Below are 27,512 nucleotides of genomic sequence, written 5' to 3'. Positions count from 1 at the left end.
TAAGTGTGTTACAGTGTTGTTCCACGTAGATTGACTCCTTTAAATATTTGATTTGTAGGGCTGTGTTATAGTCCACACTGTTATTGACTTGTGCTTAGTAACCACTTTACTACATGTCCAGCCGTAGGATGTAATTCACTAATTGCCACGTTTCACTGTAACAGCTCTGTGGATTTTTATCTTGCACTTCCTGTATAATGATAAGTCAATCTACTCGTCATTCATCCGAAAAATAGCCGTTCCGTACTATCGGCCGTTTCTTTACACCCAAACAAAGATGGTGGCACGTAAAGCACGTTTTTTTAGGTGCTTTACTCTAATAACGTGACGCACGTCATCACGTTTCACTTCATGGCTCCTTCATGATCTTCGGCATCGCCTCGCGCAAGATTCAAAACACGCATCGTATTTTCAGCATGCCTTTCAATCCTCCAAAGTTTACGAGGTATCCTTTGTTATTATTTGTACTGCCATGCACACGACAAGTTATGGTACCTTAAATTTATTTCCACGATGTTTGGATCTGTTGTTCCGTATATTCTTCTTCCTCCGGGAACTCTCCCCACTAGGGAACAACAGTGGTATCCTCGTCGCCACTTGTTACGTTCTGTCCACAGTATATATATTCAGCATCACAATGACTCGACTCACACTTAAGTATTTATATGAGTTTATTTTCAACAGAGAGTTCCCCTCCAGCATCACTGCTCCGATGTAGTTATCTCTGCCCAGCTCTAGAACAGAGCTCAGCAGACACACGTCACCCAGAACCCGAGCCAGTGAAGATTCTCATATAGTAACATCGTCACACAGGTTACATATCATAACAGATGGTGTGCGAGAATGTAAGACCATTGTCAGTTGCATATTTCGAACGCTGCGCGTCCTAAACAAGGTCCATTCCATCTGGACCGGAGTCTGTAGTGCGGTACACTGCCTAACTTGCGTATTGCGGGTGTGTGGACAGACCTGATAGGGAAAGACTATATATATTATTAACTGGGCAAGTGTGCACCAGTACAGCGTTGCCCACCTTGCTGATGTGATAATTAAAGCAGATACGGGCGCAAGAATACTTCCTACCCAATTGGTAAAACGTCATAGGGTTGCTTGAATCTAATGTTTGTGAGACATTGGCGCACAATGCAGCGTTATCCACCTTACTAAAATGTTTAAAGCTGATTGTCGTGAATGTCGTAAATAATAGAATTGTGGCGTTGCCGCGACCACGTTAAGGCTTCCGTTAGGAAAAATAGAGATATATCATTGCACTTACTCTACGATGAAAACCTACATGGAGATAAGAAGTGGGATCTCCGAGCTATACGCTTACTTTAGGAGGCAAAGTGCCTCAATTGTAGAAGTTCTCCCTGGTTGGTGATCAGTCCGATCCCGCCAGGACAACTCAGTGCTGTTAAAGTAGTACGCGTGTTCTTAATGGCTCCAATAGGACAGAACGGGATTGGCCCAAGTGCTGAGAGTGAAGATTCGCCCAGCCACTCACGTGGGCGTAAGTGTCATAGAACTGTTGCCACGGGTGATCCTCTTGTAATCGAATGTACAAAACGAAGGAACACAATATTGCGAGAATTGGGTAAGCTAATGCCAGGTTTATGAGGCGAATTGGTGCTTAATAACATGGTTTGCTACATTGTTGCTGGGTTAGAGAGAGGCATCTGAGTAGATAGTGTGTGTTTCTGTAAGTGGTGTGTGTTTACTTGCGCCCACGGAATCCTGTTCTTATTGGGATGTGGGTTGGCTTGTTAATTGTGGTGCATGTTGCTCAATTGTGGTGTTAGGTTACCTAATTCTTGCAATGTTGTGTACCTACGTTTTGTACATTCGATTACAAGAGGATCACCCGTGGCAACAGTTCTATGGCACTTAAGCCCCCGTGAGTGGTTGGGCGAATCTTCATCCTCAGCACTATGGGCCTATCCCGTTCCTTCCTATTGTAGCCAATAGGCACACCCGTTCTACTTCATCAGCACTGAGTTGTCCCGGCAGGATCGACTGATCACCGATCAGGTAGAACTTCTACAATTGAGGCATTTTGCCTCCTCAGGTAAGCTTGTCGCTCGGATTCCCCTTCCTATCTGCACATAGGTTTTCATTGTAGCATAAGGGCATTCTCCCGCTCACTTGTGCTCTATCTCCTTAACCCTTAACGCGATTGCAGCAACGCCACAATTCTATTAATCACGACAATTGGCTCTTAACATTGTTTTAGTAAGGTGGATAACGCTGCATTGTGCGCCAATGTCTTGCGAACATTATATTCAGGTTTCGCTTATGAATCATGTTTTTTATCACTCATAACACTGACGTTTTACCAATTGGGTAGGAAGTATACTTGCGCCCGTATCTGCTTTAATGATCACATCAGCAAGGTGGGCAACGCTGCACTGGTGCACACTTGCCCAGTGAATAATATAAACAGTCTTTCACTACCAGGTCTGTCCACAAACCCGCAATCCCCAAGTTAGGCAGTGTACCGCACTACTGACTCCGGTCCAGATGGAATGGACCTTTTCACTCGCGTTTAGGACATGCGTCATTCGAAATATCCACCTGACAATGTTCTCACGTTCTTGTTGCCCAACACACCGCTCTCATAGTGACACATTACCCACACACTCCACAACCACAACACACCACCAACCCACTACTCCGCTTCTGTGCTGGCCTGCTATTGGTCTTTATGCTTGTTCATCACCTTAACCTCGGAATAAACCAACATACGGGACACTGGAATTACGTCGCCCCGTGAGATTTTTAGCCATTTTATATTTGGGAGAGCTAACTGAATATCGCAGTAATTGAGGGTTTATATAGGCACACTTACTTGTAAGCACGATCACCTTATTGGAATTGCACGCTCAAGCGCGATTTCACGCTCAAGTGCGATCACTAGTTCCTTATGATACCAATCCGAGTTCACACCCTTTACTTATTAGGTCGAACGACCATTAAAGCAACCACTCGGGCTCAGCCTTGATTAGGAAACAGTTTAACCCTGACCTTGGTTGCAAATATTTTCCAACATTGCTTTTTTTTCCCCAGAAGCACTCCTGAGTGCACCTTACCAAGAATAAGTTCAGGCATCGGGCGTCATCATTCCATTCCCTCAGAACATCCAAACTGGGTAAACCTACTCCACACTACTCCTATGACCTAACACAATTGAGCTGAGCCTACCATTGATACTAATCTTGATGCATTTTCCGCTCTTCTTCCTTCCTTTCTGCAACCTGACTCTCTCCTTAGTCTCTGGAATATTCCCATTTACATGCAATCGTACAATTACTGTGATAAACCTAAATGTGTTTCAAACTTTATGTTGCACTAATGACAATGTGATTTCAACCCACTGAAATATACCTGAGTTTATCACAAAATCCACATGTCACAAAAACCATCACTTTGCACTTCTCACCTCCTGGGGCACAAATTGGGTCCCATGTTATGGCACACTTGTGTGCAATCCGTCATCTTATTAATATGTAACAACCGATGTACGATATATGACTAACGCAGCCTTGATAAAGACCCTTGTGTGGTCCAAACATGTGTCGCACCCTCAGTGACAATAAATACCTAATGGCACAATATTAGAGCAAGTGTTCTCCTTATTCAACAAATTGAGAGCAAACAAATCGAAAGAACATCAGAAAATCTTTTTCCTAAATGTGTACGCAGCGCCAATATCGTGGGAATCCAACAAAAACTCTCTAATCCTTCTACCGGGGCTTTTGAGCACTGCCCCATCGGATTCCTGCAACTGCCTGCTTTTACATAACACTCTGAATTGGATAAGTTCAACGCGGTAGCCAAATGTTCCCAGTGCGCTCACCCCTTCTGTAACTAAATTTGTTGTATACTACATAGAGTGCCCTTTTCATTTGTTGTATATTCGCTCCACTATTGGGCCTTTGAAGTTGAGAATCTTGCAACATTATAGGGCCATCAAGAATGTGGATGAAAGTTATCCTCTTGCATTGCATTTCCAGGAAAAGCATAACAGTGATATGTCCTTATGACATTTGGAGCCTTAGCACATGTAAAGGAACACAAACGTAAAGGTAACAGAGAAAAATAATTGAGACGGTTGAATTATGCAAATAGGTACATTAAAACCATATGGACATAATACCAAGGAAGAGCTTTATGTATTTCTGGACTAGTGCTTAACATTAAAAAGTTGTTGGAGACTGAGTTATGTGATGGTTAGAATTTTGAGTTGCTGTTGATAACCACATTGGATCTCTGTAATATATCCATATGGTCATCATATTAACTGCTTGATTTTTGATATTGAGGCCTTTTAGATAGTTTGCACTTTACACTTATGTATGATATCTGGGAAGATGCTGCGTAGACAATACTGCATAGATTAATGAATTGTATATTTGGCCCACTTGGGCTAAAATGTTGTTTGGCTATACCTTGAGAGATGTATAGCCCGCCAGAGCCGAACTGTTGTTCTGTCATTTTCTCTGGACTGCTACTACTGCTACATTGATTTGTATTTTATGCTCGAGACTTTGTTATGAATTTGCACTGAGTTGAATTTGTGTTGCCATATTTGTGTGTTTGCTTGCTCTTTATCCCAGCGATTTTGATAAGCATATTGTAACAAAGGTCAGTCCTTATGCTTGTGTCTGCATATGAATTTGAGGACGATAATTATATATATATATATATATATGTATATATTTCCATTGGGTTTCTATTGCTGTCTGGGTTGTCCAGGATGGCGCTCTGATTTGAGCATTAGATTGGATGTCCTGTTAACTCAGTCACTTGACTTTGATATCATGTGACATGATGCAGGGAGCTGGCTTTTGGTTTTAACTTGGGAGCCGAGTAGTTGTGTGATTAGAATTAGGCCGATGAGGTCCCTTGTGGGAATGGAAAGCATGGCATTTTGATACCTAAACCACAGGCTTTCTTTGTTCAGCTATATGAATCATTTTTCCAGTTGTATTCTGCTAGTGTGCCTTTTTAAATAAATGTTTTCAGCACTTTCTCAGAACGAGTGCCAGTGTCTTTTTAAAGTTTGTGCCAGCTCGCTATATGTTGGAGCGTTGCTGCGAACCTAGAGTGTGGTGTTTTATTATTACACGGCCCGGGGTAGCAGCCATGTAGTTATGGTTAAATTGCTAAACCCATGGGGAAAGCACTTTTTGGCCGGTTTATAACTTCGCTCCCCCTGGACAAATCCTTGGTGAGGTTTGGTCAAGGGGGTGGGGGGAGTTGTAAGGAGGGTCCCAATATTTTTCTTCCATAGACTGAATGGAAAAAAACGTTGCTCATGCCTACAGCCCAAACCGCTGGACGAACTTTCACCAGGTTTGCAGCAGGAGCGGTGGCTTGGTCCCGAAAGCGTGCTTTTGTAAATTTGGTGGAAATCCATCCAGTAGCTTTGTTTAAAATGAACAAAAAGTAGGTCCCAAAAAATCCATGATACCTGGGTTCGGTCTGCTGACCCAGTCCCTGTTCGGTCCACAGACAGGCCTCTGATTGGTCCAGAGGGTGACGTGATGTCTGCGGACAAAGGACGTGCCCACTGATTAGATGGTAAAAAGTGTGAAGTGCGTCAGATTTTTGGAAACGCCTGCCATGTTGGATTCGCAGACATCCGCCGGTGTCCGTGGACACAGCGGTAAAAACATATTAAAAAACACAACATTGCACTTGTCAAACATATCAAACAATCTCTGGGGAGATGAGGGGTGATGAGGATGGGATGGGTTCTCCAGCATGGGGTCTGGCATGGATTCACATGCTCATGAATATTCCCCGTCGTCAGGCTGGGAATCCTCGGTAAAGAAAAATCAGTATCAGTTTCGTTTCTGATCTGTCTTTCGTAGTAGTAACCAATCACTGATCTCTGCGTCATACTGACCACAGCCAATGACTGCCCTCTCCCTAAGCCCCGCATCTGGCAGCCATCTTCAGATTTTTACTGCACGTTCAAGTGTTGGGAGTCCTCGTGCTTAGCTCTCAAGCTTTTGCTACCTTTTCACGCTTTTTCAGGTGAATTTTCACATTTATTCGATTAATCGAGCCTCAAGCTCCACCGTTTCTACTCCCGTTAACGGGTACCCGTTGTGGGATTTTCCTACGCCCCTCAAGGGTGAAGATTTCATCGAATCAACCTTTTGGAGGATTTCAGAAGATTTGCAGCCTACTTCGAGATGGCCCAGGACGCGAGTTCGTCACCCGGACCCAAGCTGTTTCGCAGCTGCCCTGGATGCGGGCTACAGAATGTGTTTAAGGAGGACGAGCATTCGCGATGCCTCTTCTGTCTTCATGGGGACAAGACTCATGTAGAGAAGGACTGCCAGTTCTGCAAGAACTTGTCGGAGCGGACCATGAGGGACCGTCAATCCCATCTCGCCAGCTGGTTGGAGAAGGGCTCAATGGGTGAGAAGAAGAAGAAAGGGTCCGAGCGGGCTTCTAAGTCCTGTGCGGGCGCCCCGGCGACGGGGGCCCAACACCAGGCCAAGCGCCGTGAGTCCGCTGGCTCCGGGAGCGCCGAAAGGTCGGGCTCACCGTCAACCACGAGCCAGCGCTCCGGTTCGGGGAAGAGGAAGTCCAAGACCCCGGGTAAGCTTCGGGAGAAGCCCCGTCCGATCTCGGGAGAGGGGGAGCGAGGCGTCGCCCCTCCCCCTAAGGAGAAGGCCCGGGACGCACCTAAGGTGATGAAGGCCCCTACCCAGCAGGCAAAGGCCTCTATCGAGGCGATCGCGGCGACTCTGGCCAAGCCGGCAGAGACCCCGCCAGCGGAGACTGCCTCCGGGACTAGAGTTTCCCTGCCGCCAAGGAGGGAATCCTCTTTTCAGCCCATCATCATGGCCACCATGATGGAAGAAGCAAGGGGGGGCACGGTAGCCTCCTCGAGCTCGGAGTCAGCCTCCGAGGAGGAACTGACCGAGGCCGTGAGGAATCTCGAAGTCCAATTCGAGAAGGTTCGATCCAGTAAGGAAGATCCTCGGGAGATAACCGAGGAAGACGACGATGGCGAGGAAGAGCAGCCTTCCCTTCCGGCGCAGCCGGAACCTAGGCCTCAGGATAGCTCGGTGGCCATTTTGTCTGCAATCCAGTCCTCATTCTCTGAGATAAGGACGAGATTACCACGGCCCAGGCTGGAGGACCCGCAACCTGCCCGTCGGGAAGTCCTCAGAACAAGCGACGGAGGACCCAACCCTCTCCTCCACGAGTCGGGAGATGACGGTGCGGTGCGCTCGACGACGGGTTCTGAGGGCGACGGTGACGACGATGGAACAGGTCTCCTGTCTCCCGTCGCACGGGCCTCTCCGCCCGACGAGATTGGCTCATTCCACGCCATGATCGCCAGGGCGTCCGAATTGTTCCAGCTCTGCCCGGAGGAGCAGAAAAAGGAAGGTTTCCTCCATCAGCGCCGGAAGGCCAAGAGGAAGACTATCATTGCGGTGCCTCTAATCGATGACATCTGGGAGGAGGGCCTGTCGGTACTCAAGAACCCCTCCACGGCACCAGCCAAACGGGACCGGTACGAGAAGAAGTACCGGGTCCCCGAGACCGCTCCCCTGTGCCTCAGGGCCCAGCCAATGCCAGACTCGGTCGTCTCGGCGGCGGCGAAGAAGAAAGCGGCGGGGTCAGGAGCCTCAACGTCGAATTCCCCTCCAGACGGCGAGGGTAGGAATTTGGACGCCATGGGGCGACGGGTCATTTCGTCGGCGGCGACGACGATCAAAGCGGCCAACGCCCTGGCAATCGTGGCCCGTTACGACAGGGAGCTCTGGTTTAAGCTGGCCCCCATATTGGACTTCCTACCAGACGACAAGAGGTCCGAGGCCCTGGAAATACTTCAAGAAGGCGAGGTGGCATCGGACCACGCCATAACGGTGGCAACCGATATTGCCGATACCGGGTTCCGCCAGCTGGGCAACGGAGTTTGCCTACGACGACGGGGTTGGCTCCGGGCGACCGACTTCCGTTAGGACGTCCAGACCAGGATGTTGGACATGCCGTTCGACGGCAGCAACTTGTTCGGGAAGGCGGTGGACGAATCCCTCCAAGCCATAAAGACGGACACAGAGACGGCCCACGCCCTAGGAGCCCTTCAGCAACGACGGCCCTTTCGGAGCTCCGGAGGCAGACAGGGGGCCTCCAAGGGATCCAGCGGTGGCTCGTCGTCCTACCGCCAGGCGGCACGCTTCTCGTCTCAGGAGGCCTACAGGGGTCGCGGCAAGCAGGGAGCGCCTCGCCGCCGTCGGCAAGGTGGCCAGTGCGGCAAGGCCACCACCTCCAAGCAGGACTGAACCGGCCGTGGCCTCGGGCCCCCACCGAAGCATCCCGGTGGGAGGCTGGCTGACAAATTTCGTCGGCGTGTGGGAGTCCATCTCCACCGACCGTTGGGTGCTGGATACCCTGGCAAGAGGACACTCTATCGAATTCCTGAAGAAGTGCCCTCACGTTCCACCTGTGGCCAGGAAGGAAAATCACGTCCCGCAACTGCTGTTGGAAGTACGGGCGATGCTCAGGAAAGGCGCCATCAAGCTCGTCCCGAAGAGGCTCCGGGGTTTACTCAAGGTACTTCCTCGTCAGGAAGAAGACGGGCGGCTGGCGCCCCATCCTGGACCTTCGTCGTTTGAACAAATACATCAGGTCACAAAAGTTCAGGATGGTCACCCTCCAGCACGTGCTGGGACAGCTGGAGGAAGGCGACTTTCTATCGTCGTTGGACCTGGAGGATGCATACTTCCACGTTCCCATCCTCAAAAGTCACCGAAAGTTCCTCAGGTTCGTCGTCCAGGGACGCCACTACCAATAACAGAGTACTGCCGTTCGGATTGAATTCGGCCCCCAGGGTCTTTACCAAGTGCCTAGCACCTGTGGCGGCACGGCTGCGCCTGCAGGGGATTCACGTCTACCCCTACCTGGACGACTGGCTCATCCGCTCAAGGATGAGGGAACTCGCCGTCGAACACACTGCGAGGACTGTCCAGCAACTCACAGACCTGGGATTCGCCATAAATTACCCAAAGTCCCACCTGGTGCCTTCGCAGGTGGCCCTGTTTCTGGGAGCGAAGCTCGATACAGTGAGGCGCCTGGCGGCACCGTCGGAAGAATGGACGAAGACTATTCTGGGCAAAGTGCAGCACCTGCTAGCCACCGACGTGGCCAGGGTGAGGTCCATCAAGTCCCTCCTGGGGATGATGTCCTCTTGCATCTACCTGGTGCGCCTCTGCAGACTACAGATGCGCCCTCTTCAAGAATTTCTCGATGCCCGTTGGATGCAGGCGACGGGCACCTTCGAAGACAGGGTCCCCCTCAACGAGGTGTTCTGGCGGGCGATGCAGTGGTGGGGCGTTCGAGCGCACCTCACGGCGGGCAAGGACTTTCAGACGCCGGCGTACCAGGAGACGGTGACGACGGACGCCTCCCTGGAAGGTTGGGGCGCCCACACCGGAGATCTCCACGCAAGAGGCCTCTGGCTCCCGGAGGAGAAGCTCCTGCACATCAACATCCTGGAACTCCGAGCCGTGTTCTGGGCTCTCAAATCGTTCCTCCCGTCGCTCAAGGGCAAGGTGGTGTGGATCTTCACGGACAACGCCACAACAATGTTTTACATACGGAAGCAGGGAGGCACCAGATCCCCAGCCCTATCCAAGGAGGCACAGGATCTGTGGCACTGGGCGGTCGCCCAGGGGATGTTCCTGGTTCCCTTCAACCTGGCAGGAGAAAGAAACACCATCGCCGACTCGCTCAGCAGGGAGCTGCGCGCGTGTCACGAGTGGGAACTGCGCCAGGATCAGGTGGATCAACTCTTCCGACGATGGGGCAAACCCCAAATCGACCTGTTTGCAACAGCGACGAACTTGAAGTGCCAGAGGTTCGCCAGCAGGTTTCCCCAGCCGAGAAGCATGGGCGATGCGTTCTCGTTCCCCTGGGACGAGAACGCATCCCTCCGTTGCCGTTGCTGCTTCGACTCATCAACCAGCTCAAGAGGTCCCGGTGCAGGATGATCCTCTTCGCACCGGCGTGGCCGAGGCAGATCTGGTTCCCGGACCTTCTGGACTTGTCAACGTCCCCTCCCATCAAGCTGTCGGCGGACGCGGATCTTCTCTCCAGAGAAGGAGGCGCCATCTTCCACCACGACCCGGCGTCGCTGAACCTGCAGGCTTGGCTCCTGCAGCGCTAGATTTTGGAGGGTACGATATACCGGCCGACTGCAGAGAGGTTCTTGCAAAGGCCAGGGCGCCCTCGACTCTCAAATGCTACGGTCACAAGTGGAAGAGGTTCTCTATCTGGTGCCGAGCACAGAAGATCAACCCCCTACGGATTACGGCCCCGCAAGTGCTGCTGTACCTGCTATTGCTGGCAAAGGCTGGGCTAGCCCATGCCTCCATTAAGATTCATCTGGCGGCGATGTCCAGATATACCAGAACCACAGGACAGACGTCCCTGTGGTCCAATCGACTGGTAAAAGAGTTTATGAAAGGACTGTTCCTGTCGTTCCCGCCGGTGAAGGCCCCGGCGTGGGAACCTAACGTGGTGCTGACCAGGCTCATGGGGCCCCCATTCGAGCCGATGCACACCGCACCGATGAAGTTTGTGTCGTGGAAGACTGCATTCCTGGTGGCCATTACCTCCGCACGACGAGTGGGAGAGATCCAGGCCCTATCCTGCAAAGCACCGTACTTCCATGCCTCGAGGGTGGTGCTTAGGACGCACCCCTCCTTTATGCCCAAGGTGCCGTCGGACTTCCATCTTAACGAGCCCCTGGTGTTACCTGTTTTCTTCCCGTCTCCTTCGTCGCCGGCCGAGAGGAGAGGACTTTGCACTCGCTGGATGTGGCTAGAGCGCTGAAGTTCTACGTGGACCTGTGAATCAAGGGAAGGCTCTCTCGAAGTCTTCTATTTCCAGATGGCTCTCTGGCTGCATCATGCACTGCCACCGGTTGGCTAACCGACCGCTGCCAGGCCATCCGAGAGCCCATTCGACCAGAGCGATCGCTGCTACTACGGCGTTCCTATCTGGTGTGCCCCTGCTGGACATCTGCAGGGCTGCTACGTGGAGGTCGACACACACCTTCACGAGATTCTACTGCATCGATCGGGATTCCAGGGAGGAGTCCAGGGCCGGCCAAGCACTGCTGCGCAACCTGTTCGCTTAAGGTGAGCCTGGTGAAGAGGTAAGAGATGCTTAATGTTGAGTTTTTTGTATTGCTTAATGTTGAGCCTTTTGCCACCTCCCGTTGTTGTGCATGTGTGTACTGCTATGTATTCTTATATTCATGAGATGTGAATCCATGCCAGACCCCATGCTGGAGAAGGAACAAGTTACTTACCTGTAACTGTTGTTCTCCAGCATGGGTCTGGCATGGATTCACATGCGAACTCTCCCGCCTACCCCTCTGTGGCTCTTCACTTGGTCATACTGCCACTTCACGTGCTACCAAATCTGAAGATGGCTGCCAAAGGCGGGGCTTAGGGAGAGGGCAGTCATTGGCTGTGGTCAGTATGACGCAGAGATCAGTGATTGGTTACTACTACGAAAGACAGATCAGAAACGAAACTGATACTGATTTTTCTTTACCAAGGATTCCCAGCCTGACGACAGGGAATATTCATGAGCATGTGAATCCATGCCAGACCCATGCTGGAGAACAACAGTTATAGGTAAGTAACTTGTTCCATATGGCCATAAGAAGCCAAAAAAAAGGATGTTTTTCACTGTAAAAGTCTGCGAATGGTCCGGATGTTCGCAAACAGTCCTGTGAAGTTTGCAGACACTTACAGGGTTGGTGAAAAGCAATGCTTGGATGGCTTATAACTTTGGCACAACTCAATGAAACTGCATGAAAGATCTGGTTCTGAAAGGTTTTGCAGAGTTTGGTGGGATTCTGTGAAGAGGGGGCAAAATTAGAGGGGGAGTCCCAAAATAATGTAAAGGCTTATAAATGTGGTGCCTTTTGACGAATTTGCACAAAATGTTGCAAAACAATGAATCTGGATATAAAAGTTTTTGTAAAGTTTGGTGGGATTTTCTCAGGAGGGGGCTAAATTAGAGGGGGTCTAAACATTTTTAGATGTCTTATAACTTTGTTCCCATGAATGTGGACAAACGTTTTCAGAAGGATTATAGACCCAACCTTGAATGTTTGTGTAAAGTCTGAATTGATTTTGTCAAGTGGGGTTTAAGTTATATGACTATTGTATGTGCATACATTTGAACACTTTTGAAAAAAGAAAACATGGGCGGATTTCAAGCAAACTTGTGTAAAGAGCATTGGCAAGGACCTGAAAGCTAGGTTTTGAAAATGTGCCTGTGTTTTACTTTTTGACAAGTTTCATAATGTAGGTACAAAAAATAGTTATATACCTTTGGTGACTGAGGTATAGCCTAAGGCCATGGGCAGTAGCCAGATTGTCTGGGTCATGGTATAAGGTCATGACCCGGACAATCTGGCTACTAGCCATGACCGCGAGGGATGAAAAATGGGGTTAAAGTGGCCATGTCCACCTCGGACCGGCTATTTGGTAGAGTTATTTAAAAGTGGGATATGTTTGAATGGGAAAAAAATGTGCTTGTGGTGATATGGTCATAGGGTTCCGTCTTCGCCTTCTGCATGGCATGGAAAGGGAAGAGGGGCTCTGTACGGAGCCCGCCTTCCATTTCCATGGTGGCCATCTTGGAAAAGGATTTTCCTTCCTACAGTGGAACTCTACCGGTGTCTCGCTGTAGGAAGAAAAATCTATTTTTAGCACCCCGGGTTCCCACTTTGGGAACCAGGGGTGTTAATGGCCTTTATCCCCCATTGCAGGGGCTGGAATGGAGGATAATGGTCCGGAGCCCTCATTATTTATTTGTTTCTCATGCTCCTTGATTACAGCTTCAAAAGCACTTTGAAATTGCTTCCCCCTGCAGAGTGGTGTGTTGCAGTATATACAGAGTACTCTTGTCTTTGAAAAATATGGATCAACAGCCTCTTTTATTGCTTGCAAGGTAGCTGGTGGGATTTTGTTTCCCACAGAAGTAGGCTGTGTGGTTACAGTATTGGTTGAGGAAGATGATGTGGACGAAGACAGCCTACTACTTGCTAAGAAAGGAACAATCTTTCTGAGAGCATTGCAGTGGTTGGATTTGGTGTGGTGGCGCATGGAGGTGCTCCTGTAGGAGTAATGTCCAGGTAGTCCGCGACTGAGTACAAAGCTGCACTCAGTGCATTTCACTGAGTGGTGGTGACTCTTGGGGAGGAGGGATAGCCATAGCTAGTGCCATTTTTAAGATAAATAGTAGTTTTGCCACTATTTTTCCAAGTATGTGCTTTGCGCCCAGATTGTTAATGGATGAGTAAGAATAGGTGTAGGAGCTGTGCAAGGGTGCATTTTGAGCTTTAAAGTGACTTGATCAGTAGAAAATACAGTTTCGAACTGTCCTCGAAGAAAGGACCCGAACACGAAGTGCAAACGCGTTCATGGACCTGTTATCATGCCGCACGCGAGTGCATGGTCACGTGTCACTGTCTGGAAGCAAAAACAGTGGAAAAAGTATAGAAGTGTTAAACACGTTGCTAGAAGGTGGGAAATGGCAGTGTTTTAAGGTGACGTTTTGTAAATTGGACACAAATATTGCTATATTGGATAAGTATATTATCATGCACTGGTAAAAACCCATGAAATTCTCTGAAAAAAGCTTTGTTAAAGAGATGTTATGGTTAAATTGCACCAATAAAAACCTATGAAATTCAATGAAAAAATGTTGTTAAAGGGACGTTATGGTTACTAGTAAAACCGAAAAACCTCTGAAATTTGCCAGTTATGGAAGGTAAGGAACCATAACTCGTGCCACCACTGTGCACTGCTCAGACTAACACCCAGGACATCAAAGATGACATCACAAATGTCATTGAGTCCTTGTTTTCCCAGCTTCAAGTCCCAATTGGCCAACAAGATTTGTTTTTGAAAACCCAGGTATTGTTAAATACTCTTCCGATTAGCCTTTATAACATCCAACAATGGGATTGAATAGTCTTAAGAATACATCCCTCATACATCTTCATTAGACCTAGTGCCCTGAATCCACCTTTTCCAGAATACTTTCCTCTTTGGTATCGGGCTAGTTCCGGTTCCTGGTCCATCTGGTTTAGAGATCAACATACCCAGAACTTTCCCTCATCAGGATCAAGTTCGGAGAAGTCAGACAACTTTGAAACCCTCTCGGAAGAAGTTGAAACCCTTTTTTTTCCAACTTAGAAAGTATTATGGCGGGAACTCTTACTCCCCCGTAAGACATGGATAACCTTCAAGCTATCGTGGCCCAACTGGCTACCCATCAGATTCAAGCCGAAGCCCGTCTTCAAGAAAACGTAACAAAATTAGTCGAGTTACAGGCAGGACCTTCACTACCTCCAGGGATACTACAATCTTATTAGGAGGACGAAGACCTAGAGAATTTCTTTTTGAAATTCGAGCAATTAGCTGAGCAATTGGGATGGGAAGTAAATCTAAAAAGATGTTATTTGGGACCCGTATTGAAAGGCGAACTACAGACCACCTACCAGCTACTTAATCTTGCCGAGGGGTCTACCTTTATATCCATAAAAGAGGGACTTCTTAAAAGGGTAAGACAAACCTGTAACTTCTAGCAACAGAAATTAAGGGCCATTAGATTAAACCCCTGTGAAACCCTTCTCGAATTGGGGGAACAAATTAAGAACATGGTATCCCTTTGGATTAACAACAAGACCATGGAAGAATTGGTAAAAATTATAAAGCTTGAACAATTTACCAATTCTTTGCCTCCCTTTTTACAGAAAGCTCTATTGCAGCTAAACCGACTCACCCTAGTCATGGCTGTTGAGACTGCCCAAAACCACTCAGACGCAGTAAAACACTTTAACTTTGTACACAGAATCGAGGAGCGAAAAAAATCACAAACCCACTTACCGCTCCAAATCACAGGTACTAGATAGATGGGTAGGGCTCTCTAAACCCAAAGAATGGATGCCCAAGGAGAGAATAGAAGTCAGAAGACTGGACCGAAGGGTAGAGAGGAAAGCAAGAGAGAGGAACCTAAAGGAATTATACCATCCCCTCTTAATTGTTTTTCATGTAAAGAAACGGGCCATTTGGGCCGATTTTGCCCTAAAAATCTAAAAGAAGAACTTATGGAAATAGTTTGCCCAAAAGGGGATGAGTGGGAAGAAACAGAGGCAGATCTAGAAACCTTCAGCATATGCTTATGCGAGTCTTCAACTGACTTTACAATATGAAAAAGCCCTGGTAAATGGAAGACCCGTAAAGGTGCTAATTGATTCAAGCAGCAAGCAGACCATCATAAGGGCCTATTTGGTTACAACAACAGACCTAGAGAATGCGATCTAGAGTCACATGTGTACAGAGAGATAACAAGGTTTATCCCAAGATACCCGTGTATATTAACATTAGAGGAGAATCGCAGCTGGTGTCATCAGCTGTTATTCCTAGACTCCCCACACATGCATCCAAAGAGAGCATGGCAGTAGAGCTGAGTGAGGGATGGTACGTTCCAAACATGCATTGGTGGGTAAATGTGTTTATGGAAAATTGTATGGTTTGCAAACAGTTTGTCTGGTCGCACATTAAAAACCTTAAGGGGAACAATACCACGACCGGAGGGCCCCTTTGGCACTTGCATATTGACTGTCGACATGCAAGAGGGCTGTGCCGCCTACAGGTACCTAATAGTAGAAGTCTGTCCATTTTCACGTTGGTTTTAGGCAGGACTGTGCGCAAAGAATGATGTCAAATCCACTGCAAAGTTTCTAGTGATGGAAGTATTCCCAAGATGGGGCATATTTAAAGAGATCAGATCAGATACTGGTCAGCACTTTGCCAATGATCTCTTTGAGGAGATAAGACGTCTCCTAGGAATTAAACACACACTTTGCACAGTTTACCAGCTGCAGGTGAACGGGATTGTGGAGTGGATAAATGGCTTACTAAAAGAGTGCTTGGCTAAGCTAACAAATACTATGAGTAAAAATTGGCTTTTTTTCCTTCCTCTTGCACTCTTTGCCCACCGTAACACACCTTCTGCGGATCAACACCAGACTCTGCATGAAATTTTAACAGGAAGGAGCATGCATGCACCTGTCCCTCCTTCACGCTCGATTTCAAATGCTAATCCTAGTTCAGAAATCCTTGGAAAGGAAATGAAAAACTATCTGACTGAGATGACAAATGTGCTTTGCTATGTTTCCCGCCAGGTCCAGCAATCTACAAGCACGCCAACCAACATTGAAGAATTGAAGAAAGTGCACAAGCATTTCCTCAAACACAGCCACTCTATCTGGGTGACAACGTTCTCATTGAAACACAGTAAGAAAGTGGAAAGACACTTGGTTTTGTGGTCAGTTTGAAGTTATCTTCTCACCACCCACAGCAGTGAAGATAAAAGAACGTCATGCATGGATTCATCACAATGATGTTTGACGAGATACCAGCAACACGTTGGAAAGAGGAGGAGTGACTTGACCGGAAATATAAGCCAATTTACATTAGACATGTTGTACTATAATATTGGGTTAGAGGAAAGCCACAATGAAGATGGACGATGGACAAGGAAAAAGAAAAGCGCTGGGATTGAAGAGAAGAGTGGAGTAAAAGTAAAATGTATCATATTGTTCTGCATCTTTGTTTTCTGTCTTCTTTACTTCTGGTATATAGCAATTCAGGATACATTGAGCCCATCAGCTGCTGGTGAGGGGGAAACGTGCACTAAGAGACGTGTGGCTAGCACACTGGAATTATAAAACACTGTTGGGAAAGGAGTTAGATCTGGCCTGAAGAAAGTGGGATGGGGAGCACCAATGATACCTGCTACGTGTGCTCACTGATTCCACACCTCACAGGAACACCAAAGCAGTTCTTTCGACAAGTGGTGACAGCAGAAGAGAGAGGGTGTCTGGTACATCTGGCCTTGTGCAGAACCAGGGCTATGTTCCAGGGATATACTGTAAAAGTAAAGTTGATTGATGATGGGAAAGAGGTGTATTAGGAGAACGTTATACACCTGGAAAGCATGGCCCAGGAGGAGGAAAATAAGCACATGGTGTTATGCTCACCTGGTATCCACAGGGACGCCACCCAGCTGGGTTACTCGCTGGAATGCTTCTCAGCTTTGCCCTAATGTGGTCTGCGGGGAAGGTTCTGCCTGAAAATACAGGAGAACTGTGTTCAAGACTGACCGACTGGGGTAAGTATCCTCCCTCCACCCCGTATGCTTTCAGTCCCTCTGGCGCCCTCTCCTCTCCTTGTGGTAGAATTAGGCATGCTCTCTGTCCTGCCTTTTTTGCAGGGGCGCGTTGTCTTTCATGGGCGTGTGGGGTCCAGTTACTTCACTGACGCCAGCCTGTTTCATATTGTTCAGGTAGGTCGTATTGCTGTTCTTTAGTTTTGTTGCTATTCTGCATGCCTTTCTTTGTTTAAAATGTCTTTTTTCTCCCTTAGGTATGCGGAGCTTCAGCGCAGCGAACTGGCTTGGTTGAGCCCCGCTGGTAAATGATGGGGCATTAAGAACGCTATGATGCGGTAAGTAAGCGCTATGCGCAGCGCATCAAAGTCTTGCCTTTGCTAACCTGTGTTTTCCTTCCTTGTAGGTCGCGGTATTCTTCAGTGCGAGTGGAATGTCCGGAGTGGTGCCAGCCGAGAGGCGACTAGCCAGGTAAGCCTTTTGAGCAGTTTGTAATTTGTAAATGTCTCTACAGCTTTCTTTAATGTTGCCTCTATCTTCCTCTTTCAGCTCGTTCTGTCCGGGAGGCGTGCAGATTAGAGGAAGCTGTTCTCAGTAGCTGCGAGTGTTTAAAGATGAAGACTGCAGGTAAGATGTTGCTGCTAATGATGTTCCTTTTGTCTCCTTGCAGGTTCTGCCTCTCCGAGGCTCGAGGGAATAGCTGGACACGGTGAGCGTCATGTTGCAAGCTGCAAAGTAACCCGAAGCATGTTCTGCAGTCAGGGTGTGGTTTATATAGCCCAGGTAAAGTAGTACCAGGGAAAGTAGTTCCAGGCCTGCCACACCCAAAACACTAGACCACATAGCTTGGTTCTTAGGGACCAAGCTATGTGGATGCCTCCATGTTGGCTGACAATACAATAAAGTAGTTCCCAAGCACATTATTGTTAATGGTGTATGAGCCTGGCGCCATAGGCACCAGGACTGGCCCCATAAGGGCTTTTGAAGAGGATGCCAGGCTCTAGAGGCCCGAGTCCTGACTCCACCTGGCCAATGGGTTTGCCAGAGGGGGTTTTGGGCGAGGGTCGTGACACATGGTTCTGGAATATGTAACAGGGGGTGCTCAAAAGAGAAAAACAGGTGGCAGCTGTCATTAAAAGAAAATATTATTATAACTCCACAGGGAATGATGTGCCATGGTGCCACCCAGGCCCTTGATGCAAATCCAGGGTTAAGTGTTACACAATGGGATGGCACAGTGCCGTTCAGAAGGGTTGATGGGCTTTGAAGAATGGGTGGTTAAGAAAATAAATGCTAGATGTAAGAACATTTGGCACAGTTATATACATGCTTTAACATGGATAAACAAAAACACGCACCTAGAAAACAAAAAGCCACTGACACAATATTCTCTGTTTTAGAGCCAACGGAACAAAAATGCTGGAGATGAATAGTGACTGCAGGAAGACGCTGGACAGCAGTGTTGCAGAAGGGGACTGCTGCTGTTTTGGACACTTGGTGGGCGTGCAGAGCAAGAGCATACACCCAACTACCACCAGATTGGAAGGGAATTTGTGCACTCGTGACTCTTCATAAGTCGACATTAGGTGTGCGCCGTGCAGACTTGATACCACTCAATTGGCTTTCCCTTCCAAGGAGAAAACGGCAGCAGAAAAACAAACAAACCAACATAAGGTAACAAGGAAGAAAAGGTCCAGTAGTAACTACATCTCAGCGGAGTCCACCAAGAGCTTAGAGAACATTCCATCTAATTTGAAACTATTCAGTTCAGCATCTCTTTTCTCTGCTGCTCTTCTGGTGCATGGGTTGTAAACTGCAGCCAATGCAAAATGGCTGCAGATCACCTGCTACAAACTGCTCGAACTGGCAAATGGAACTTAAAAGCGACTCAACGCGGTACGTGAAGAACTACAGGCTCTACCGTTGGTGATCCTCCAAAACCGTTTTGTTCCCGATTTATGATGGCAATGGAGGGAGCGATGTGCCTAAGATAGGCAGCGCATGCTGTTCTGCAATTCTCGCCAATGATGCTACAAATAGAACAATCACAGAGGCGGTAGAGCAAATAAGAGCAATACTTGAGAGAATGATGAAAGAGGCACAAGACATTTCATCAGCATCCTGGTTGGATTCATTTTTCTGCCGGGCACCCAATTGGCTTGTGGCTATGTTTAAAATAACTGTCCCTCTACTTGTCCCGATTTTCATAGTCACCTGCATTGGTCGTCTGATCATCCAGTGGTATAAGCGCCACTAGCACAAGAAAGGGTATGCAATGGCAATGCAAAAAATGCAGGTCAAGGAGGTATTAGATGAGGAACACCCCTGTGTGAATGAGAGAGAGGGAGTGAAGAAGAAATAATATTTTCAGCACCACCACCAGACTTGGAGTATTACCATGCATTACGGGGGAAGTGTTCATCTGACAGGACAAAAATATAGATTTTTGGGGACTACTTGGACGGGTACGAGGAAGAGGGGGACATGACGAGGGTTACAAGGGTGTGGGTACGTAAAGAAAAGGAAAATGAGATGAAAGGTGCAGAAGTACCGATCGAAAGATCGATCAAAGAGGGCAATGTGTTAAAGGTGAGAATTCAGCAAGTGATAGGGGGGCGCACCTACCAACTGCTGGAGTAAAGAAGATGCACAGTGTGGCTGGCTTCACAGGGAATAACACAGATACTCTGAGCCACAGACACACTGTATTAAGGACTGGTGGAGGATAATGATACATTGGATGTAAACTTGGTCTAACACATTGCTCTATGCACCTACAATTCAAGAAACTACTAAAAACATGGCTCTTTAATAAATTTTAACTGTAGGGCAGGCACTATATGTAACCTATGCCTATCATCCTTGCCTTCAGCCATGAACCTCTGTATATTATTGTCAAATGTTTACCTTACCTATGTTAATATGCTGGCTACAATGTAAACCAGTACCCTGGAATCACTAATGTTGCAACCTTCTCTGTAACCAGCTCTAAATATTTTCATGTAACCAATAATCTTGTAAGCCTTCTTTTTGTAACCAATAAGCATGAAAGTATTCTTGTAACCTATGACGTAAGGTTTATGGTCATAAAACCGAAAAAACAAATCCCGAAAAAAAAATCTCGAAATGAAAAGGTCGAAAAAAAAAGTCGAATTTTTTTTAATGACATTTTTTGTTCGAAATGGGGGGGTTCTCCCCAACCCCCCTTTTTTCGTTTTTTTTTATTTTACCCCTTTTTTTACTTACCTGACCCCAAAAAAGCATATAATTAAATAAATAAAAAATGTGACCTTTTTTTCGATATTTTTTTTTCGAGATTATTGTAATTCGAGATTTTTTTTTCGGTCTTTTGACTGACCACCCGTAATACCCCTGCATTATGCTCTAATTAGTGGACCCCTGACTACAGAGCCATAGATTATTTCAATTAGCAGCAAGTGCTTTGCAGTGGGACTAAACTAACACATTGGTTGGACAGTTGCTCCTGAGACTGAAAATTAAACTGCTAATATTGTTTAAGCTTCAGAAATGTTAGAGCAATGGTTAATGCTTCTCTCAAGGAAAAGGGTGCAGAGGTTTCTTCTTTTATAAGAGAGGTTGCATAAATGTCACAAGCAAAAACCTTTTCCTTTCGGTGGCATTTTGAGCGCTATCTGGAAAACCACAAAAGATCAGCATTTCATCATGAAAATTTTAAAAATATGTAGTTAACTCTTGCTTGACCTATGCTGATTTAATGGATGCAGAGCCAGGTTGATGCCGGGGGATGTGCGGGGGCAGAGGCTGGGAAGGACTACTCATGTCGCACAGTCGGTGCCATGTCACAACTTTTCACGTGGCATGTTGGCTCAGTGGTATCTCAAATGATTCTTCGTGGGGAAAGGGAAACCTCTACTGCTCTTCCCCTAGTTCCTCCACTCAATGTAGTCTTCATTCGTCTCCAACGATGGGGTGTTTAATAAAAAACATAATTTGGGGAGGAGATTAAATACTAAAGGTAACCTTTGTGAGGTATCTAATATCTTGTTTTATTGTACTAAATATACTGTATCCATTCTTAGTTTCGAGGAAGGAACTGGCCAAAATGACCAAGCTTAAAAGCCCAAATGCGTGATTTGGGCGAATGTCAGCCATTCGAAAATTCAGAGCGGCTGAAAAGTTCGACCAAATCACGCATTCGGTACTGGAGTTGCAGGGGGTCCCCCGCACTCTTGCTCATTATATTGAGTGTGGGGGTTGCAGTGGTGTCCCTCGCAGCCATCCCAAAAAAAAGAAAAGGACCCTGTGGCGCCGGTTCCCGATCACAGAAGTGAAAGGCAACAGGCGTTGCAGGGACACACAAGGTAAAGGGTGTCGGTGTGGGTGGGGGCGGGGGCCAAGTTGTAGTTGTCAGGGGAGAAAAGACCAAGGGCCAAGTTGTAGTTGTCAGGGGAGAAAAAACCGAAGATTATTTCAGAAAAATAATCTTTGTTTTTTTTTTCTCCCTCGAACATTTTGATTGCGGGATTTCAACCCCGGTCCTCAGACGGGATTGCACACCTTGAATGTTACTTAGTTGTAACATTAATAGTGATACAAATATGGTATACTTAATAAGTGTAAACACATACTAATCTCTATCAGAGCTCACTTCTCTCTTGTACCATAGCTCTAATGAAATGTGCACATTTTATATTGGTATATATTGTGTGGCCTGGTTTACCTCTGCAGGTCCAGTTGAAGGAGGCTATCGAAGAGCTGCCTAAAAAGATCGAAACAGAACTGTCTGAATCCGGATCTAATTTCAGTGTGGGTCAGCGGCAATTGGTATGTCTGGCCCGTGCAATTCTTAGGAAAAACAGAATCCTGATTATTGACGAGGCTACAGCAAATGTGGATCCAAGGTACAGTAACCACATTATAACCTTTTCATTTAAAGTATGTTCTCCAAATAAAACGTTTGGTAAATATGGTGATGTATTGATGATGCTGTTGGTTTTACGGATACAATGTATAGGTTGCAACATTCATTTGGCGAGGGCTATAAATAGCACAGCCGCCCTCTCAATCTTTACATAGGTTTCTCTATTTAGTATTATGAAGTTAAAAGATTGATTTTGAAGATGTATTGCAAAATTAAGAACTCCTGAATGGAGTCTTCATTAACAAATGTGCACTAGCTCCACACTCAAAGTGTGCCATTTCCAATACAAGGATCAGAACTTTGGATTCTGAGGCCCCTTCTGTAATACTGAAATACCTGCAGCCATAACAGAAGCACTTTCAGGGTGCCTTCCCCCATTTACATAAGGGCACACCCGTGCATGTTTTGGAATTTGATTGCATGTGGACATATTTGGGATTAGCAAAGCACGCTCAGGTGCAATTGAGCTCTGGGGAAACTATACACCAAAAGTGCACACTTTTATGGGAAACATGACAGTAGCAGAGACCCTAAGGTGGGCCCTCCAAAGAGGCTGCATTTACAGATTACACCCACATTTGGGGGCTCTGACCCCCTTGTAAATCGTACTTAGCGTTGTCTCTCATAAATGCTCTCAGTGCGGCAGGGCCATGCTGGCAGCATTAGAGAGAGTGAAAACTTGCAAGTAGCTTGTAAACATGCTGCACCGCTGCCGAGTACAAACATGCAGTGTACTTTTAAATAATGGGCACAAAGTCGCAGTGCTTCGTAAATCTAGGCCCATTATATTTTACACACAATTGTGTCCCTCTCATGTAGCAGGGGCTCCTTTCCTTTAGATCCCATGGCCCCCACCCCCAACATTGTCAGCAAAGTTATTCCACTGCCTGTGACTGCTGCTCCCAACACTTGACATCAAACTTCTTCGAGCAATGAACTCTAGCATTTCCACAAATATTTAGTGTGCACACCAACATTTTGTCACAAATAAACAGGCATATGTAGGTGGCATACAGTCACAGGAAAAAGTCATATTTAGAAATCCATCGCATGAGCAAATCCGTGCGCGGGCATCTCTGGGAGCACTTGAGTCCAGATGCAGGTGCAAGGTAGAAATGAGTGCTATTTATAGATCTGGGCATTGTTTCCAATGTTACCTCTGTGGTTCTCCAATCACTGAATGACCTCTAGTGCCCCGAGTACCACGGATCAGGTATTCCAGTCACAAGGCCAAGATTATATATTTGAGTAAAGTCGGGGATATTTTGTTTTATCTGAAAGGTGGGAAGACCTTGTGAAAGAGCCTCTGTCTCCTCCTATCTCTCAAGTGGAGAAACAGAAGGAATTTATCCAAAGCACTAAAGTAAAATAGGACATGTATTCCATAAAGAGGGGTTTTGATGCACCAGAGAGGGCAACCCTCCACTCTCAGATACAATGCCAAGACCACATTTTCACCTCTGGATACACCTAAATTCCAGACATGTCCTTTTCATTTGGGTTCTGTTAATGCTCCACAAAATAGACCATGATTGAGCCAGACATTTGAAATAGATACACTTGAAAAGAAGACGGCCCATTCTATTCCTTCAGTAGTTAACATAATCAACCTACACAATCTATGATTAATGTGTCTTGCCACAGCAACTGCAGCATAGATTTACCTCAAGAAACAGTTTAAAAATGTAACTGAAAATCACTTCTAACAGAAACGCCATTTTGCAACCAATACTCGCATAATCCTTCCCATTAAAAAAGTAGCCTTCAAGTGTTGTCTCTAATAGGTCACCTGACAGGGAAACGGCTAGATAAATATCTGTCTAACATGTGTGTTTTTTTTTTTTTAAATAGACTCTTGTCCCAAATTTAGTAGCTTACCTGTTTGAAATGTATCACCTCCGCTGGGGAAACTTAGAAACACTATACAATACATATATAAAAAGTAGACCTGCTGGATGATCTTTTGTGCGGGACAAGCACTTGCCGCACGTTTTCTCACACAACATGCACTGAGATCAGTGATACATGCAATGCAACAATTTGATCAACAAAATCCTCGACGTATCGACTCCAACTAACTAATATCAAACAAAGAACTCATTGGTCCCTTACTTTTTTTGGTTGTTTACCATAAATGTCCTGCATCCATAGGTTCTCCTTCCATGTGCAATCTGAGCAATCATTACAATTCTTGCAAGTCGTTGGGTAATGGCTGTGATTATGTTACTGCATTTCTTCGGGGCATGTGGTGATCACAAAAGCCTGGGTGCCACCAACTGCAGCGTGCTGCTTCGCCAGGAGGCATATATGGCAGATCACCCAATATAAACCCCCTCCTTACTCCAGCTATGTGACAAATAACTGTCACAATGTTTCTGCCCATGCAGAACATGTCCTCATAGGTTGTCATATGCAATGATGTTCAGATCTCCGGTGCGTTACTGTATTGTTTTCGGAACACTCAGATAATAAGGAGAGTGCAAGATTTACTATGTCTTCAAAGATGTTTGGCTGCACTTTGGGAGCCTGCAGATCTGTGCAGGCATTGAAGTAATTGACAGTGGAGCACTGTGTGAGATATGGCTATGCAGCAGTATGTGCACTACTATGCTTGTCAAGTTCAAGATGGTGGACAAGCCTTATGAAGGCTTAGGCTGTAGGACCGCAGTGGTCACACCTACAAGCAGATCAGGTCCGCAGATAAACCAATCACAACCACTAATTCATCAACACCTAGTTAAGGGGTATGCTGTGCAGGTGGAGAAGCAGAGGCCCCATCAAGCTCTAAGTGGTTCAGTCAGGTGGTGGCCACTTAGAGTTAGTGGAAGAGGCATGGAGGTCGAAAGAAGTAGCTAGTGGTTGTGTGGAGGATGGAGCTGGGAGGAAGGCTGGAGGAAAAGTCCAGAGGGTAAACAAAGTTTTGGAGAAGGCGTTTTGTAGCAGGAATGAGAAGGAGGGAGCTGATCAAGGGGGTGAAAAGTAGTTTTTTGGCAGGAGTGAGGATTACGAGATGTTTCAGAGAGGATTAGGAGAAGGAGTTTAGTGGAAAGAGTAAGGAAGTGTGAAGTTAACAGTTTGAATGAAGTGAAGGAGGCTGGCCAAGGTGGTGACAAGGAGGTTGCCCGAAGTCTTAACAAGAAGGTGAGGAGTTATAAGCAAGGTGGTAGAAAAGATCAGAGATGAAGATGATGGGGGAGAATTGCCAAGAGCTGTGAGGAGAAGGAAGGAGGCGAGAATACTAAGGAGGAAGTAAAGTCGAAGGAGAGACAGAAGGTGAAGAAGTGTGTAGTAGCAGAGGTGTTAGAGTTGCAGGTGACGGACCCTAAAAAGTCTAGACATATAATTGAGATGGCACCGGAGGAAGGAGCAGAGAGGCGAAAGACAATCTCACTTAGGAGTGAGGCTGTTGCTAATCACTGAGGAGAGAGATGAGGACAGGGTTTTGTGGAACTGTGATATCACCACATGACGGGAGAAAGAACGGAATGTGTAGAGCAGGTTAGCAACTCAGTGTCCTTCCCCACCCCTGCGGGTTCATGCAGATCTGGAGGGACCTAAAAAAGACCTGACAATAATAAAGATGAGACCTAGATGCCCAGGCGTGGAAGAAGCGAGGAGACCAGAACTAATGTGATAGACTGTGTACACATTGCCATCTCCTGAACCCAGATTGTGAGTTGCTGAGCCAAGGATGTTTGTTTTGAATCCCAGAAGTAAAATGAACACTCTTTAAATTGGTTTAAGTCCTTTGTTTGGCCTGTCTCTCTAAATGGCAATAATACACCCTACTTCAATTATAGCTCTTAATGTCTGCATAGTGTTGATCCTACTCAGCGTGATAATATATGCGTTTCTGAAACCAGTCATGCTGGGTAAATCAAAGAGATTTCCCCTCATTCCTTCAAATAACCGCTGAACTCGTCACTTTTACTCCCTACAAACTCCCAACAAAACAATATAAGATGTAAAAATACTCCTAACAAAAAACAGAAAAAAAGGGACACATAAGAGACTGCTCCCAGCTTCCACCCATATAGGTCCACGAATATGTTCAGATCAGTTATCTCAGCAAATAATTTCTAATATGATTACCGCCTGATGTACACAGAAACTGTGGATAAAAAATAATGTTTTAATGTTCATGAATTACTAGTTGCAAGTAAGTATTTATTTAAAAAAAAAAAAACCTTTTTAGAGTTAAACTTTATTTTTACACACCTAAAAAGTACCCCTTTGGTAATTGGACTTTTTTTAATTCCCAAAATATAATGTCACCTCCAATTTAAAAGGAGCATTGGCAATGGCACAAGTTTGGGCTTTTGTGTAGGCATGGGAAAGGCACTTGCTAGGCACTGCCGAAGTGGAATTAACTGGCCATCAGTGGTAGTAGCTGCAAAATGGTACGCATACCTGGGCATCTAATTGCAGTGCCTGGCAAATGCCTAATAATACACACTAACAAAACTGTCGGCTTTGTTAATGCTTGCTTTTAACAGGACTTCAGTGAAGGACATTTAGTGTTTATAAATCGAGTGGCTGGAGGCAGACCTGGTTACATTTTTATTACACCCACAATGAGTTTTATGGTTCCAATTAAGACACTAACTCTCAGAAGACTGCTTTGAGAAAACACTGGCAGGCACTTCCAGTGCAAAGTTAGTTTGGTAGTAAGGCTTGGTGTTTTGGCCGGGCAGGGGCCGGACCTTTGTGGGAATGGCCATGGGCAGTCAATGGGTGAGCAAATAACCAAACACCATCGTCATGCATTGTGTCCCTCCTCACATGCCATTTCTCCCTAGCTGTACTCTAATGCAATAGTTTCGGCTTGTAGGTTGCTCTGCCAACTAACAGCCCAAACTAAAAAAAGGGAGTGAAATATATCCACTTTGAAATGTTCTAGGAAGCCCTGGTTTCTCTAGCACGGCAGGATTTCACAGATCCATTTTTTGTACGGTCTTTGATTTTAAAGTTTTTGTCTCCAGAAAAGTCCATCTTACCTGAAACACGTTGTGAAGCCGGGTATAGGGAGTGTTTCAAACTGGCCAAAACCTAGCAGTCACTAAGATTTTTGTGGGTTTGGTAGTTTTGATTTTGTATTGACAGCGTGATTCCATTTCTTGAAACAAGCAGTTCTACATTTTAGCACATGAATCATTTGTACATTTAAAAACATGCAATTTAAGCTTTGAATAAAGGCATCATCTTGCCAGAACCAATCGCCATTGCGATAAAATAAACTTCAAATTGTGAATTGTAAATGAAAGCAAATACCTAATTCGTAGTCATCCAACATAAACGCTATTGTATGATGCTGCGCACAGAATGACGCACCTCTTTACTTGTGTGCATATCCTGTAACCTTGGGCACTGGAGAGAGAGC

The 27,512-nt window shown here is 46.3% G+C and overlaps 1 protein-coding gene across 2 annotated transcripts in view; it reads left to right on the top strand.

Annotated features, from left to right (window-relative positions):
- ABCC4 (ATP binding cassette subfamily C member 4 (PEL blood group)) overlaps positions 1-27,512 on the top strand; it is a 2,280,107-nt gene that overhangs the window by 2,148,951 nt on the left and 103,644 nt on the right. For both annotated transcript variants that reach the window (XM_069639145.1, XM_069639144.1), the window contains exon 28: positions 21,940-22,112. In XM_069639145.1, coding sequence (XP_069495246.1) covers positions 21,940-22,112 — 173 coding nt within the window. The remainder of the gene's footprint in view (positions 1-21,939; positions 22,113-27,512) is intronic.

Source organism: Ambystoma mexicanum, chromosome 7q, assembly GCF_040938575.1.
Source record: "Ambystoma mexicanum isolate Mex_15411 chromosome 7q, UKY_AmexF1_1, whole genome shotgun sequence".
Classification (NCBI taxonomy): domain Eukaryota; kingdom Metazoa; phylum Chordata; class Amphibia; order Caudata; family Ambystomatidae; genus Ambystoma; species Ambystoma mexicanum.
The sequence above is the reverse complement of the archived record's forward strand: the minus strand, read 5'-3'. Positions and strand labels throughout refer to the sequence as shown.